Below are 17,863 nucleotides of genomic sequence, written 5' to 3' on the forward strand. Positions count from 1 at the left end.
GAATTATTAGGCAAATGAGTATTTTGACCACATCATCCTCTTTATGCATGTTGTCTTACTCCAAGCTGTATAGGCTCGAAAGCCTACTACCAATTAAGCATATTAGGTGATGTGCATCTCTGTAATGAGAAGGGGTGTGGTCTAATGACATCAACACCCTATATCAGGTGTGCATAATTATTAGGCAACTTCCTTTCCTTTGGCATAGTGGGTCAAAAGAAGGACTTGACGGGCTCAGAAAAGTCAAAAATAGTGAGATATCTTGCAGAGGGATGCAGCACTCTTAAAATTGCAAAGCTTCTGAAGCGTGATCATCGAACAATCAAGCGTTTCATTCAAAATAGTCAACAGGGTCGCAAGAAGCGTGTGGAAAAACCAAGGCGCAAAATAACTGCCCATGAACTGAGAAAAGTCAAGCGTGCAGCTGCCACGATGCCACTTGCCACCAGTTTGGCCATATTTCAGAGCTGCAACATCACTGGAGTGCCCAAAAGCACAAGGTGTGCAATACTCAGAGACATGGCCAAGGTAAGAAAGGCTGAAAGACGACCACCACTGAACAAGACACACAAGCTGAAACGTCAAGACTGGGCCAAGAAATATCTCAAGACTGATTTTTCTAAGGTTTTATGGACTGATGAAATGAGAGTGAGTCTTGATGGGCCAGATGGATGGGCCCGTGGCTGGATTGGTAAAGGGCAGAGAGCTCCAGTCCGACTCAGACGCCAGCAAGGTGGAGGTGGAGTACTGGTTTGGGCTGGTATCATCAAAGATGAGCTTGCGGGGCCTTTTCGGGTTGAGGATGGAGTCAAGCTCAACTCCCAGTCCTACTGCCAGTTCCTGGAAGACACCTTCTTCAAGCAGTGGTACAGGAAGAAGTCTGCATCCTTCAAGAAAAACATGATTTTCATGCAGGACAATGCTCCATCACACGCGTCCAAGTACTCCACAGCGTGGCTGGCAAGAAAGGGTATAAAAGAAGGAAATCTAATGACATGGCCTCCTTGTTCACCTGATCTGAACCCCATTGAGAACCTGTGGTCCATCATCAAATGTGAGATTTACAAGGAGGGAAAACAGTACACCTCTCTGAACAGTGTCTGGGAGGCTGTGGTTGCTGCTGCACGCAATGTTGATGGTGAACAGATCAAAACACTGACAGAATCCATGGATGGCAGGCTTTTGAGTGTCCTTGCAAAGAAAGGTGGCTATATTGGTCACTGATTTGTTTTTGTTTTGTTTTTGAATGTCAGAAATGTATATTTGTGAATGTTGAGATGTTATATTGGTTTCACTGGTAATAATAAATAATTGAAATGGGTATATATTTTTTTTTGTTAAGTTGCCTAATAATTATGCACAGTAATAGTCACCTGCACACACAGATATCCCCCTAACATAGCTAAAACTAAAAACAAACTAAAAACTACTTCCAAAAATATTCAGCTTTGATATTAATGAGTTTTTTGGGTTCATTGAGAACATGGTTGTTGTTCAATAATAAAATTAATCCTCAAAAATACAACTTGCCTAATAATTCTGCACTCCCTGTAGTCTTAATTTAAATAATTTTTTAGTGGTACCACACTCATTTTAGGAATTCTGGTGTGTTCTAAGGTGATTTTACCCAATCAAATATTTGATGAACCATGTTTGAGAAAAAAAATTCTCTCATGATTCTCTCATTGAGGTTATGAAATGTGTTCTAGAAGCTAAAACTGGAGCGCACTTCCTGTAAATTAACACTATCTTTCTCAGCAATATGAGAAAGATATAGGGGGTTATTCTAACTTTGGAGGAGGTGTTAATCCGTCCCAAAAGTGACGTAAAAGTGACGGATTTACCACCAGCCGTATTACGAGTCCATTATATCCTATGGAACTCGTAATACGGCTGGTGGTATATCCGTCACTTTACCGTCACTTTTGGGACGGATTAACACTCCTCCAAAGTTAGAATAACCCCCAGAGTCTAAATAAAACATGCACTTCCAATAGAAGCAGAAGCCTGCCAGTGAACTCCCCAGTGTGCTATTGCATCTTCCCCTAGTGCTCAAATAAACAACTAGAGTGCTAACATTTGTATCATGACAATAGTGTGGCACAGCTGAACCCATCTTGATGGAATGAAAGCTGTAGGATCAGCAGCACATTCTCATATAACAGTAGGGTCAGGTGCAGCAGAACAGACCACAGAGGGCAGGAGGGATGTGGTAGTGGCATAGGGGAGGAGGGCGGGACACAGATTAGAAGGCATGACAGTGGTGGCACAATGGTAAACTGACGGAAAGTGAGAGTGGAGAAGAGTCAGAAAGTTGACCTTGAGGGTAGGCCGGCATAGGCAGTGGAAGCACAACAGATCATGAAGGGCAGGGGAGGAGGAGGCAGCAGCACACACATGGAGAATTGAGGGGATGTGTGACTGGACCAGCAAGCTGACCACGAAGGGCAGGCCAGCATCAGCAGGGGCAGGAGACTGACCAGTTGGGAGGGGCAAAGAGGACACAGACAAATAAAAGAGGACAGGCGGGGGGAAGAGCAGTAAGCTGACACATGGGGCAGAATGTCATGGCCAGCAAGCTGACCACAGAAGAGGCGAAAGGAGCAGCAATACTATTCAGGGGTGCTGGCATGGTCTGCACAACAGACCACAGAGGGAGAGCGGGGGCACTCATTCGCGGGACAGAGCGAGGGGACAGTAACAGCAAGCTGTTCATGGCATAGAAGCTGACATGGGCTCCTGCACCAAGCTGACCACAGATGCAGGTGGGTAGGGCACACAGAATAAGAATGGGGAGCAGTGGGGAGGGAGGCAGTAGCAATAAGCTAAACATGGAGCTCAGGCTGGCATAGGCAGGAGAAGCACAATGGGCCCCAAAAGGGCAGGAGCGAGGGGGCAGGATCATACACACTAAGAATGGAGGGCAGGGGTGAGGAATGAAGGGCAGGGACAACAAGCTGATTATGTACAGTAGACCAGCCTGGCCAAGGACAGCTCATTGGGCCATGGAGAGAAGGAGGGAGAAAACGCAATATAGGGCAGGATTGTTTTTCATGACATCAGTGTCCACCCTCACCTCTATTGCCTCAGCAGTCTTTTTGCTCCCCTGTGGACTAAAACATCCCATCCCAATGGCAAGCGACATTTGATTTTTATGGGTGATTTTTAAAATATGAACCATGAGAGTGGAGCTAAATCCCCGTATCATCCAACTTGCCATGGCGAGTGGCTGCATTTTCGGGCTTAGGTAGGCTGCCACCTGGAAAAATCTATCAGACCCCAAAATTTCTGAAAACTAAACACTAAACACTCATGCGGCGTTGCATGTATTCCACATTCTTTTTCTACCTACAATACTCTGCAAACATCAAACTTTGCATAAAATCACACATTTTCCTTGCATTTCTATGACATAAACTTCTGCAATCCACCAGGATCCAGAAAATTCCTAACAGTCAGCATTCCCCAGCGTGTCTCAATAAAAACTACCAAACTTATGTTGCTGGGCCTAGTGCCTGCAACAAGAATGGATCAAACAAGAAACAATGGTAGTTTTTATATATCCATTTTCTACTCTCTATATTTTACTCCATGAATTACGCTGTACTCTGTACACAATGAAAAACCATTGTAAAGTGGAACTCAGTTGTTGGCACTGGGTACCTTGGGTTCTTGGACAGCCTACAAGCCCTGCATATCCCCGCAGCCAGAAGAGTCCAGCAGACGTAAGGGTATATTGCCTTTGTAAATCAGCCATCATGACAAGACGGTTACAGAATAAAAAAACACCATTGGCTGTTTTTTTCCTAATCGTTTTCAGTACTTTTTTTTATCTCAACAGTTTTTTTGGGGGAAAACTTTGCAGGATTTACAGAAGTGACCCCCTTGCTGAAATCAGAATTTTGTCTACCTCTCAGAAATCTATAGCTTTCAAGATTACCCATGGGTTCCCCACTGGTGTACACCACAAACCGGAAGAAGGTTGAAGCTACAGAAATTTGGAAGTTAGCTGCATTTCATAAAAATGCCAAAACTGTGGTAATAAAAATTGTTTTCGAATACTGCTCTGAATGTTACTAAAAGATGGTGACTTTAGCGCAGTTTCTCAAAAAATCATTTCACTATTTTCTCTGTCCACTCCAGGGAAATTCACAAACCCAGGGTACCTTTTGTAACCTTGACATTGAGAAAAAGAGCACAAATTTGGCATGGACCCATTATGAGAGAAATAATTATGGTTATGGAGGCCTAAGTGCAGAGTTCCCCAAATAGCTAAAAAGAGCTCAGCACTGGGATGAAAAAGTATCAGCAGTTAGGGCTGAAATGTGCCAGCTTTACTTCAGACTACGGCGAACCTCCTGCACACGCTGGGGTTCACTATAAACGTCACACCTGACTCCCTCTCAGATGCTCCCTTTCATTGGGGCTGTTCTGGACACAGTGCGATTGATGGAATATCCAAAGATATTAGAGGAGGAACTAGAGAGAAAAAATTAAGAACCTTGGAATCAAGATATATAATAATGTTAGATACCAAAGAGCCCAATGGATTAAATAGTAGAGAGGAACTGTACAATATTTGTAATGATAATTATATAAGATTAAAGGAAGTGAGAAGGAGGTAAGGGAATTAAGTTAAAGTGTTAAGGTGATAGATGCCGGTTTTGACATTGGACTCAGTGCCATCTATGTCCTTGGAAATTAAGGTAATAACCTGGAAGTAGGCTTTATGATTAAGAAAATAAAATGTATGGGTAAGTCACATGGTATGTAGTTTAATGTAATTTAAAATGAATATCAAGAGTGTTGACAATAAAATGTTATCATTGGTATTATGAAGGAATCAATGTATTTTGGATAAAAATAAGTAAAAGAAATATAGGATGAAGTATCAAGTTCACATGTATATTGAGATCATGATTGAATTAACATAAATATTGTGTAACTATCCATATCATTATGTTGTTCTGTTTAGATGGTTTTATGAACAATATTATAGTTGTGGTAAAACAATTAAAAAAATAATGGCAAAATAATGTGAGAGTTGCTAATATTGTTTTAGTGATTGTAGAGACTGGCAAATCCGAAGATATGTATAAGAAAGTAAAAAGAATGTTGTTATTGAGATGAACTAATCATGTGATATATAAAGGAAACTCAATATGGCGACCTCTAGGTTGACAAAGGCAGAAATGCCGAAACGCGTTCCTTTGCGCGTTAATAAAATTGATTTTTAAGTATCTTTTCATTTGTGGAGTGCCGAATGCTTTTGAAGAGAAAAGGCAAGTGAGAATATTTAGACGCAGTGGGGCACGTCCGACATCGGCACCACCAGCACTAAGGTGCGGAAAAGCTACGCTGTACGAAGTGATCCTATATATATATATATCACATTTGCACATATAATACACACAAATATTGTCTGTAGTTTTTAGTATTCAGAGAAACGCCTGCATTGGGGTGTTTTAGCATTGAGGGATGGACACTAAATAGGGTTAATAAAGAGTTTGTGGGTTGGTAGTGTAGTAATGGGTTTTAGGGTTCAGAGATTGGTAGGGCTAGAAAGAGATTTTTAGGGTTTAGGGATGTGCAAAAATGAATAATAAATCAAAGGCACACCTAAAAATTCAATAAAGTCAGTGTCCCTCTTTCATAAATTCTTCAGTTCCATTGTTTTATTTCATGCTTGAGGAGCTCTCCTTTGACACGCAATCGCAATTCCAATTGTTCACAATTCCAACCACTGTTCCAGACAAAATGTGCTTCGTCAAGCGAAGGTCATCGCTACGACTTCGTCAGGGCTACTGCCCTTGTAACACATGGATACAGTCCAGAATAAATATGTTCCATTCACCAAATTTGTGCCAAATCCATAAGAAAATGCCTGTGCAAGGAAAGCTGATCACCAGTACAATTAATGTACACCCCAGAGAACAATCCTCAAATTCTCAGGAGGCCCTTTTAATGTTAATATTGAAATAGAGAGATTGTCAGTGGGACAGGTTGAGTTGCTACAATTCAAAATGTATCAGGAAAGAAACCCGATTGTGCTGGACCCATACATGGTAACTGACAAAATCCAATTTTCCACCTCCATTGCATGCACCCCTATTGTAAACTCTGCAAGCTGGTACTTGCGTATTCAAATATCTCCAAACTTCTTGATCAAAATTCTTTGGAGACCGTATCTAATGTCCAATCCTTACTATTGGGGGTTCCAGTGATTACTACTCCAGTATGTATAATAAATTAATAGAAAACAGAATCAAACGTTTTGTGTTGTGGAATGAAAATCCATAACATAAATTCACTCTCTATCGATACTGTAGGTAAAGATACTTTGACTGCTAAGACAGTGAGCATACTGTGTAACGAAACACAATATGTAACTAGAACCCGCCATCCACTTCACCAAAGTTACATAGTAGCATAATTGTCTTGAGATCTCCTTACAAGCGTGTACGCTTGTACATCGTATGTGTGTACACTATAATAGCTCAGTTTCTAAAAGTGCCAGCAGATAAAAGGGTGTACATAAAATGAATTTGCAATCCACTTACCTAACATAACTCTTGTGAGGTTTCCCTGTGAGCGTGTGCGCTTCTGAATCGTGTGTGCAGGCACTATTGTTGGCATAATTTTAAAACTGCCAACATAAAAGAATGACAAACGTGACTATTCACATCGCAGCCGCCATAATTAAATGTGTTTACTCCGACCTATTTAACATCTCTTATAACTGTAACCGGACAATTTGTATCCCGGTATCAGTTATACCATTCAGATAGTGTCACCTTAGATTACTCGTCTCAATTTGTCCCTTAGTACGCTTCAGTCATATGCATGAACATCATTATTAATTCCAAGACTAAGATATAACAACAGAAGGAATGGACAATCATAGGTGTGGACACTGTTGTTACCTCAAGTTTCAATATCACAAGCATGACTATCCACTTTGCTGCAACCCTGGAAAATCATATACAGCCCAAGCTTGTTTCACTAATATCCATTGAACCTTAAATATTCCTACTAATAATAGTGCAATGTATAACAGACCTATAAAACTTACAAATAGATGTCATCCCATGATAAATTGGGCCAGCACAAACAAGAAAGTCAGCCCTGGGGGGCAATATGCAAGTGATGCTATAGTACCTTTTAAAATCCTTTCACAATCCTATATGTAGTCATCATTGTATATTCAATTCCCCCCGTAGCTAAGATCTCGTCAGTGTGTGTGTATATATATATATATATATATATATATATATATATATATGCTGATTATGTCTTCCTGTTAACATCTAAAATTGAATTATCCTAAAAAATACTCCAGTTCATAGTTAATGTTCGGATTATCTTCCACTGCTCTCAATCACATAATCAAAATACGTTCTTTCCTTTGTTGAAATAGTTCTCTTTTGCCCCCTCGGGTGTCGTTTTACACTTATTCTATACCAAAGAAATTAAATTGAATATGGTTGTTTGGGGAATTTGGGTGAATCTCCCCTTCCAGGAGCACCGTACTTGTGGACTTATATTTGTTACGATGGAGTGAATCTCTGAGCGCCACTTCCCACAAAATCACACTTGAATATGTTTTTTAGGTATGTGTAGTGTACAGGGGTAGTAGCAAGGAATTTTAGGGTTCAGGGATGGGCTAGTGCACAGCAGTAGTAAGCATTTTCTAGGGTTCACAAATGGGTAGTAATGAGGTTTTAGGCCTCAGGCGCGGGTAGTGAATAGAGGTATTAAGGAATTTTTAGACCTTAGGGATGGATTCTGTTCAGGGCTAGTAAGGAGTTTTTAAGCCTCAGGGATGGGTAGTGTATAGAGGTAGTGAAAAGATTAAAATGTTTGTTTATTTGTGTTCTAAAATTAACTAATATTAAAGTACATTTCAATATTTAAAAATGCAGTCGAATAAAATGAATTTAAGTAATTAAGTCTATGTGTGTGGTATGCATATTTAATTTTACGCTATAAATACAGTATACATTTATATTAATATGTTTAAATGAAATAAAAAGGGGTTAAAGGTAATACTTACCTGCAAAGTAAAGTCATATAATATAAATGTGGTGCTCCCATTATAATGACATGCCATGTAATGGCAAAAACCTTGATATAATGACATGCTATGTAAAGATAAAAACTGCTATTAAATGACACCCAATGTAATGACTGAAGTAGCAACTGACATTCTGTGGGGTCTGCCTTGTCGAAGTACAGGGGGTAGTGTGTGCTGTTCCACTCAGAGCTTTCCCCAGGTTGTTGGAAGTACATAGCTTCCTTCCACGTTGCTCATTGGTGGGGAGGTGGAGTTTGCCATATCGCCTTGTTCAAGGACTGATTGGGGGGGGGGGGGTAATAATTTTTTCAATTTGTGGTTATAAGCTGCCACGTTCCTCCTCATGTCCCTCAGTTGTGTCTGATTCACAGTTGAAATTTGGGCACTGTTTCATGTTCCACGAAATGATGTTGGACACTGTGGGCTATGAGAAAACCCATGTTAAATTGACAAGTCGAGATTTGAGGGCATTCTTTTTTCCCACACTTTATTTGTAAAGTTTTAAATCACAGGACAGATCAAAAGAAACCATCTGACACAGGTATACTGCAGAGGAGGCATACAAGAAAAGGAGGTGCAACGGAGATGGGGAGAGGTCATTGCAGTCCTTCCACTATGTAAGGAAGGAGCAATAATGAAGTATCATCAGTTAAGGCCATGGGAGAAGAGGGACTTCTTGTCTTCATTGAACTCCCAATGTCTCTTCAGAATCTGTGACGTTGTTTTCAGAATATCCAGACACTTTGAGATGTGGCCCTTTCAGAAACATGTTGCACCATTCTCCAGCCCCCTTTTTGAATCATAATATAGGCTTTAAATGTCTTTTCAAATTTAAGCATTTTATGTCTCAGGATCGTAGGCTGGTTCTCCATTGTATAGCTGTGTCAAATCTTTTCCCACTATAAACCCCATGGGATGAGGCTTTTTGCTTCCAACAGTGGGGCAGTGTTATTCTGCTTGCTAGGAGGAAATGTGTAATACATTTCCCTGTGTGTGTGTGTGTATAGTATAAACCCTGTTTTCCCATGGGTGCCAGGAGAGTATTACAATTGGATTGAATGGGATATTGACTCTCATTATGTTCTTTATGTGGTTCTGTAAGGACGCCCAATAGGGTTTGTATCTGAGGACAGGACCACTAAGTATGGGCCACAGGGCCCCTTGATTAACACTCCATCCACCACATGTCGGAATCGCCAAACTTAATTTTAAGTCTGACCGTAGCCAGACACCACCGTGCGAGTACCTTGTAGACAGTCTTTTTATTTAGTGCAGGTAGAATCTGTCACCGCTCTTAGTTAAAAAGAAATTTATTGTAGAGTGAGTTGTATTCACCAGAGAGGAATATGTATAGTCCTCTCCTTTGTGTGTTTGTGTGTGTGTGTGTGTGTGTATGTTGCAGACACCAAGCCTCCAAAAGACTTGGATTCAATGCCTACCAAAAGTGCCTGTGGTGTGCCAAAGCTAGTTTGTCTTGGAACCAATGTCTAGATCATTGTCAATGAAAGCGATAAGATCTCTTCTGATTATCAATAAGTTTCATGAGAAGACCTATACACTAGGAAATAGGGACTGATAGCAGACGTTTCTGTCTTTGTTGGGGCCACATACTGTTAAAATGATATCTCTGCCCTGTAAATGGCCTCTAATGCCTATCATTCTGCCTGATTGGTACTGTAAGAGGGTGTTGGGCAGGATAGCTAGATTCCCTCCATAATAACAATATCAATATCCAAGCCTTTTGTTTTATTTGCTGCATGGGAGTGATATTGATGGAGAAACCAATAAGATTTGAGTCGGGTGCATCTTGCTGTGTTGTGTGTCTCTTTTAATAGGACTAGATCTAATTCTTTATCTTGCAGCTACTTTAATGTTACATGTCTCTTAATCAAGGAATTTAAGCCCTGCGTGTAGAATGTGAGTATTTTTTAAATAGTCAGTACGAGGCTTGGGCATACTCCTTACCAAATCCCGAGTGCTTAATACTTATTGCAACTGCAACCCATCTAAGATTTACATTCAACACACTGCTGGCTATGTTCAAGCATTGTTAACAGAGCCCAGTGACTTGCATCAAGATACTCCATCACTCTTCATATCACCCAGTCTTCCTCCCAACCCACAACCTCCTGGAATATTGTGTCAAAACTAAATTATAAACAGTTAACTATATATAAACAACATTAAAAAAAAGTAGCAACATCAGCACAGAAGACTTGAGGTTGATAATGACGTCAAAAACACCCCTAGCAGTGTGGGGCAGTATCCGAAGCCACCTCACTTTGACAGGGAAACCCTCACATGTGCCTTAATCAAAAGGGGCTGTCTTTGTACAGTTGTTTTATCGGTGGAAGGCTCTGCAAATAAAAGAGGTGTAAGGAAACAAATGAGCAATCCCAAGGGAACTTCAAATAAATCCATATTGGTGAAGAGCATAGGGTAGTACGCTGGGTGCAAGTAGATGGAGTTGAACTGCAGGGACATCAAGCTTCTTCTAAGGTTGATGAGCGCACTTCCCTGTCTTCGTTGCATCTTCATGCCTCTTTGCGTTCAAAGGTGTTTCCGTGATTGTGTGCGCTGGGCAGTCCTCTGTGGCATTGCCGATGGCTATGTGTGAACCTCAGATTCCCAAGATTTTACAAGCCTGATCAGGGCAGTGAACGGTGTGCTCCTTCTGATCGTATGTAAAGGATAGCTTAATCAGATGCCCCATCTGCTGGAAATCGACATTTGCCACACTGTTGATGCAATGTCACTGAAAGTTTTACACTTTGTTAGGGTTACTGAGTTAAGGGTAGACTGACAGTTCCTTGAAAGAGATAGAGCCCATGGTGCTTTATCTGCTATGATTAGTTATTTCAGCTTCAAAAAGATTCACTCTGGTCCACATGTCAGGCAGCAGTTTTTGGCAGGTTTGTTAGGCAGAGAAAACTCTGTGTGAGGTCAAGCTCGATGTCCATGGTTTCCACGTCTAGGAGAATATGGTGAGAATGTTCCTTAATGTTCTATTCAAGATCTGTGATGGGGATATTCAGATTGCTACTCCTGATTCTGATGTTTCTCTAAGACACGTTTTAACCATTTTCCATTTTCTTGAGTATCAGGGTATGCTGGGATCCCATGCTCTCTGTGATATTATCCTGCTGTCAAGATTCTGGGCTTATCCTTTCTTTAGTATTGTTTCTTCTCCTTTATGGATGGCATTTTGAGTGATATTTGCTTTATGGCTGCCACAGTGGAAGACCAAAAGGAGGAAAGAGATGGCAGAAGTCTCCACCCCTCTTGTCCTCTCTTGTTAATGACTCGCTCTACTCTGCAGCAAGGATCAGGCTGGGCGAGCAAATTTCATGGTGCTAGGCCCATCAGCAAGCTTCTAAAGCTCGTAGAGTTGCATAGTCCAACTTCCTCATGTGCCATAGCTGACCATAGTGCTCCCCTAGCGTGTCTGCTTCTCTGCCTAGCTCTGAGAGTCAGTGGCAGCAAATAGAAAGGAGTGGCTGCGATTAGTTCCAGACAATGCAGTAATTGGAGGTGTCCCAAGGAGACAAATGCTCTCAACCATCCACAGCTTCCAGGACTATCAACAGATCAGTGCCGTAGCCCAATCAACGTGTTACTGGCAGCCAGCAATAAGTGTTGCGGTTGATCCACACCCCTTGGGGCCTACCTGAGCCCTGATTGTACAAGGCAAGCATGTGGCTCTCTTCAGATCCACTCACTTCCCTCACCTCCTCCCCGCACTCTGAAGCTCTTGACGCCATGAGGTAGTAGCACCGGGCAGTCAATTGTCTGAAGCCTGCCGTTTCAGGATCTCTCGTTCCTCTTCCTCACCTGGCTCGGCCTGAACAAACACAGAAGAGTAAGAACTGCCAAACAAATACAAATTAACGAGCCCAGCCCATTGGGTGTAAGTGGGTCCACTCAGCTAACCCAACAAATCAACATTTTATCTGTCTGAGGCCCTCAACATACCCGGTTCTCAATGGCAGACACCATCTTGTTTCTTCTTTTTTAGCTGAAGCCTTTCTCCCCTCCAGTGTTGATCTCTGCAGCTCAAAAGGTTTTGTAGGAGTGAACAGGCTTTTAATAACCCTCAATGGATCAAATGAGAGCCCTTTTGACATCTTGTTGGCCCTTGTTGCAATATTGTTAAGGGTGCTGAAGCAGTATTTCAAGTGGAGGGATGGAGAAACCTTAACTTCAGAGGTACAACCAATTGTATATTATATATTAAATAGAACATTGTGCCTTATCCAGCATTGAATCTTTCCTATATTTACATGCTTGAACATTCCTGGTATTCTTTGTTGCCAGGCTGGAAATCCCTGGTAAATCTAAATAGCTGTAAGCTGTGTTAAAGTAGCCATAGGCCTTAACAACAGAGTTAGTTGGTTGTATGACAGAACCATGCGCTCCATTACCCCACTTTCATTTACCCTTCCGTTATTACAGTGAATGCTTTTTTTTACCATACATTCCTTTAGACAGAATTCTTTTTTTACCAGTCATACCTTTACAATGAAAATTTTGTTGTAAAGGCATGATTGGTAAAGGCATATGTGTGGTGAAAGTTTAAGTGGTATGTATTTTATATATATATATATATATATATATATATATATATATATATATATATATATATGTGTGTGTGTGTGTGCGCATCCATAAAACCCATACCCAACCTAAAAAGCCCTCACCACACAAAAATTCATACCCACCCTAAAAATACCCTTACCACCCAAAAACCCATATCCACTTTAAACCCTAAAAATACCCTTACCATGCAAAAACCCATACCCACCCTAAACCCTAAAAATATTCTTACAACGCAAAAACCCACACCTACCCTTAACCCTAAAAAACCCTTACCACTCTATAACCTAAAAATGCCCTTACCATCCAAAAACCCATACCCACCCTAAACCCTAAAATTAGCACATCCACTTAATTTGAAATTACCCAAACTTCAGCCAATCAGATGGATAGTCTAAGCTCCCCTAGGTCCCTTAAGAGGCCACCATAGCTCAGATTTCATAGCACAAATGAGAGTAAATGACATAATATCTATATAAGAGTCTGACCAGGGAGAATGGGGGTTGCATATATGAAAGATACCAACACTGGAGACGGGTGAGTAATTTCTTGTGCAGCATTGTATCTTTTATATATTCACATACTTGATTCAGAATAGTAAGCAGTAAGTAACAGTTAGAATAAAGCAGGCTCACCTTTAGTGAAATAGATTATTGAGAGCTGTCTGCCCCCAATACTGAGCCGTATACTGCATTTGTGTCCAGGCTGCAGTGCTTTGTGAGCGTCTGTCCGCCCTTTCAGGTAGCTGTGTAGCAAATATCTTTTAAAGACACACTAGTGTAGAGCACATAAGTTATCACCATACTACTGGTGGAATGCAATCTCATTCTGCTGTGGAGTGGATACTGATTTGCTGTAGCAGAAGGGTAATGATGATAGCCACATACTATCCCCTATTTGAACAGAAGTTGATCCCTTACTGGCTGATGAAAGGGCATAAATATACATATCTAATGCACTTTCTTGTCCACATATCTAATGCAGTTTCAAACTTCTAGTGAGAGCATGGATTTTTCCTCTGAGGTAGAGTTTGGGAAAAATGAACGTAACATCACAGGCTCATTCAGAAGTTATGTCATTTTGATTTTTTTTTTTTATGGTGCAGCTTATCACCTGCGTGGTTATCCAGGAGCTGGAGTAAGAACATAGGGTTAGGAGCGCCTAGTTGCCTAGTTGCACAGCCAGGTCTTCAGTTTCTTGCGGAAGTTGAAAAGTCAGGTAGGACATTAGGCATGACTTTAGACGTAGTCTAAGTCTACAAGATTTGCACTGCCCTTAGAGAAAGGCCAGTGTAAGAACCTAGAGAAGTATCATTTTCCAAGAGATAAACTTTAGATGTACTAAGTAGATCTGCTTGAATGGAGGCAGCATTTGCTGACGACCGGGAATATTTCAATAATGTGCATATATCAAATGTACCAAAGCTGGAGAACTGGAGATGCAGAAAAGTATCTAATTTCTTTCCTGTCCTGTTGCTATAAATATCCCTTTAAAATATGAAATTTCAAGTGCTGTTGCTTTTGCAATACATTTTGTTAATCCCGTGCAGAAGCGCTGTTAATATTTTCATATATGTATATATATATATATGAGATGTGTTTGTGTGTACATATATATGTAAATATATACACACACACACATACTTATGTATGCATAACTCTATATTTCCTCATTATATCTGACACATTTTGCACAAGTTAATGAAGATAGCCAGTGAGACAAATAAGGCTTTCTACATTTTCAACCACTTTCTGCCTCCTCTCTACAAGAGTCACATTTTGCCTAATAAGAAATAAATGAAGCAGTTCCAAAACTGCACACACCTATAACAATTTGTAAAGTTATGTCAAATTTAACTGAACTGTAACCAACAGATCGTCTTGAGGTAAATGCATTTTTTTTTTTTTTATAGGAAAGGATCCCTGGACTGGTGTAGGAGAGGTTCGAACACCCAAAGTAGCAGGTCAGACCACTTTTATTCCTTTTTAATATTTACCAGTCCAAAAACTGAGAACAAATTTCTATAGTTTACTTTAAATGACAGTCATGTCCACTAAGACTGTTGCAGTTAGAAGACAATAATGTATCCATTGTGTTTTGTGAACTTTGTGACATGACAGCTTATGTTGTTTTGTGTTCTGGGAATCGTTCACGTGGGCAATATTAATTAATATTCAATATTCATGCATGTGAAGATAAAATATGATACTTTAGCTTAAGGACTGCAAATTAACTAATTCTTTAAATATCCCATTTCTGAAGTGGAACCCGCTGGTAAGTAAATACTTATTTCTCCATCATGAGATACTAGTCAATACTCACAAACACGTAATACCTCTGCCTCGGTGCCATGCCCAGGAACACATGTTTGAAAGAGGAAACGCTTTTAATAGCATGAAGATGTCCATGTAAAGGTCAAATTTCCTGTTTTAATTTTATGCTTTCAGCCCTTCTTTCTATTGTTCGGTGATGCCAAGTTTACCATCAACGCTGAGCTTCGTACTCCTCCATCTCCCCTTTATGGTGCAGTCATTAGTACATGGTTGTTTGTGTGTTACTATTGGCAATAGATCCCTCCGGGCAATCAGTAATGCATGTAGAGAAATTACATTGCTATCCCACAGGAGATGTTGGGTTCATTCCATTGGGAGAGTCAATAGGTGAACCCAAATACAAGTTTGGGTTCCTTTCTAGTCAGGGTGCAACAGATGGTCCCTTGTTTTGTTTTCACTATTGACCGAGCTGACAAAAAACTCTGGAATGAACTTCTCGGTTCAAAGAAGACATTTATTATTATTTCACCACGAGGTTCCTAAAAAGGAGGTTAGCATGTTAAAAGCACACGTTTTAAAATAGTCACAGCAATGAAAGGAAAATATACCAAAAAGATTCTCAACTGCAATGTACACAGCAAATATATATAGTTATGATTATGCAAAGCAAATAGTGAAGTAAAAATTCATCACCGTGGGGCCAAGCTCTTCATATTTCACATGCCAGCAAGAAGATGACCGCATTCAACTGCAAGAACGAGATCTCCACCCTCACGGGACAGGTGTCAGGCATTTGACATCTAATGCTGACCGAGGTCTCGGAATTCACTGCTATTAAGCAGGGCCATCTTTTTATATCTTAAAGAACCGGAGAAGAGCTTTCTGGAAAAAAACCCATATTTAGCAATTCAAAACATGCTGGCTAGTTTAGATCTGCTTTGAAAATAACACATTGGGATTTGGCCACGGTCGTAAATGCTAAATCAAAACAAAGCCGTCCCCTGCTGTCTTGAGTACATCCTTATCAACCAAAGCCCTTGGTGAGAAAGAACGCAAAAATAAGCACAGTTTACAATGTGGAAAAATATGGACAACTTTAACATGGCAATGTCTAACGCTACAATAAAGTCTATAGACAGCTATAGGCAGCTACTTTTGAATACAAAATTTAACCTGCAACTGGTGAACACTAGACAGCTAATCCAGGTGCAAAGTGGTGCAACACAAAGTCAGTGGTCAAAAACACATATTTCACTACATCCCTATCTAGGGACCTTCTTCCCCCATTCGTAAAGGTCACTCTCGCTAGCTCCACACAAGTAGTGTGAGTAATTCCAGGCAGCATCCAGATCTAGTTGATAAGGTCCTAGAAAGGTGTGTCAGTTGTCTACTGAGCAAGGACACTTCAGGGACCTAGCCCATAATTACTCCAGAACATGTATGGCTGGGTTAGTCTTTGTTCCACTCTATTTCTTCGCATGTTGAACAAGACTGTTAATGCAGTGGTCCTGACATCATGTACTAAGAGGTCATGCACTTCTCACTTTGTGGGGTCATGCCCTAGGATACATTCAAAATATGCAACTGTGACTTCAGGTTGAAGGGAGCTAGGGGAAGGGGTTGCAGTGGGAAATGGAGTTGTGGGTGCCGAACCACAATAATCACCTGAATCCCAATTTCTTTTAGAACACCCTGATTTTTACTAAATTCAGCTCCAACATTTCTAGTAGATTTTGCAGTTAGAGACTACATTCCTCATAAAAAATATACATGTCAGTAGAATAAAACAAAATAAATGTGGAAACATTAATAAATTAGTTCTAGATCAGAAATAAGGCAAATATTAATCTATTACAGAGTTATTAATCAGGTACAGAGAAATGTGTATTAATTGCATTGAAGGCCCAGATACAGAAATATGAAGTCATAGAACGTAGCCCCAATTAGACAAGTCTTGGCAAATCCCTAAGAGTCACACTCATATATCGTACTGACAGCATCCCCATATAAAATTTAAGACAAATGGATGGGGTCTCAGGAGAAAAATGAAAAGTCACCCCAGCAGCAGCTGATGCAACAGCAGCCCTGGAAACAACTATAAAAATTACCCCACGATTCCAAAACCCAAGAGTTTTTATACACAGTTCCCACAAGCTATTAATAGATTCTACAAATTCAACATGGTATAATCGTGATTAGGCAAAGAAGTGGCTGAGCACAGCCTTTTAATGTCATATGACATTATCAGTACTGCAGCCTGGGCCATGTACATAGCCCTTGCCCAGTCCAGCTTATAGAAATATCAGTGAAGTCTTCTGACCTAAAGCAGGAGGCTCAGGTAAATTTCAACAGTTTCCCATTGAGCAGCAAAAATCTTATTTGATCTCTTTTCAGCCTTATCCTCCAGTGGTACAAGATCACATTTATTATTAAATGCCATTGAACGGTACCTATTAGACTCCAATATTCTGTCCAGCCAATGAAGGATTTTCAATTTTTCAAGGCCAGGGCCACTTTTCTAACAAGTCTCCAGCAACAGAACTCAACATCACAGCCCATGATGAGGCGCTTTGGGGGCAAAGGCCAAACCATTAACTTCAAGGCACTATTGTCTTCTTCAGCTCAATATCAAGAAGATTAATTCAGTGGGGGCTGGTAATTTTAGCAGGGCGCAGATGGGATAAACACGCACACATACACACTCATACAGTCACACGTGTGTGCACACACAATAATCCATTCACAACTCTCACAACCAAATATTAATATTTATATGCACACATGCACCAAATGTTTTTAAAACATCACATTCACCTGCATGGAGGTTGCTACTGCTGCCTTCCATACTCGTCACAAAGTGGGACAGGCTCAGTGAGAGTTGCTGACTCCACCCCAATCTGTTACGAGATGTCACTGATTCAGA

General features: G+C 40.6%; 1 protein-coding gene across 11 annotated transcripts in view; it reads left to right on the forward strand.

Annotated features, from left to right (window-relative positions):
• Window positions 1-17,863, forward strand: part of LOC138301142 (zinc finger protein 618-like) — a 781,690-nt gene that overhangs the window by 667,220 nt on the left and 96,607 nt on the right. For all 11 annotated transcript variants that reach the window (XM_069241298.1, XM_069241296.1, XM_069241300.1 and 8 more), the window contains one exon: window positions 14,580-14,630. In XM_069241298.1, coding sequence (XP_069097399.1) covers window positions 14,580-14,630 — 51 coding nt within the window. The remainder of the gene's footprint in view (window positions 1-14,579; window positions 14,631-17,863) is intronic.

This window comes from Pleurodeles waltl, chromosome 6 (genome assembly GCF_031143425.1).
Source record: "Pleurodeles waltl isolate 20211129_DDA chromosome 6, aPleWal1.hap1.20221129, whole genome shotgun sequence".
Lineage (NCBI taxonomy): Eukaryota > Metazoa > Chordata > Amphibia > Caudata > Salamandridae > Pleurodeles > Pleurodeles waltl.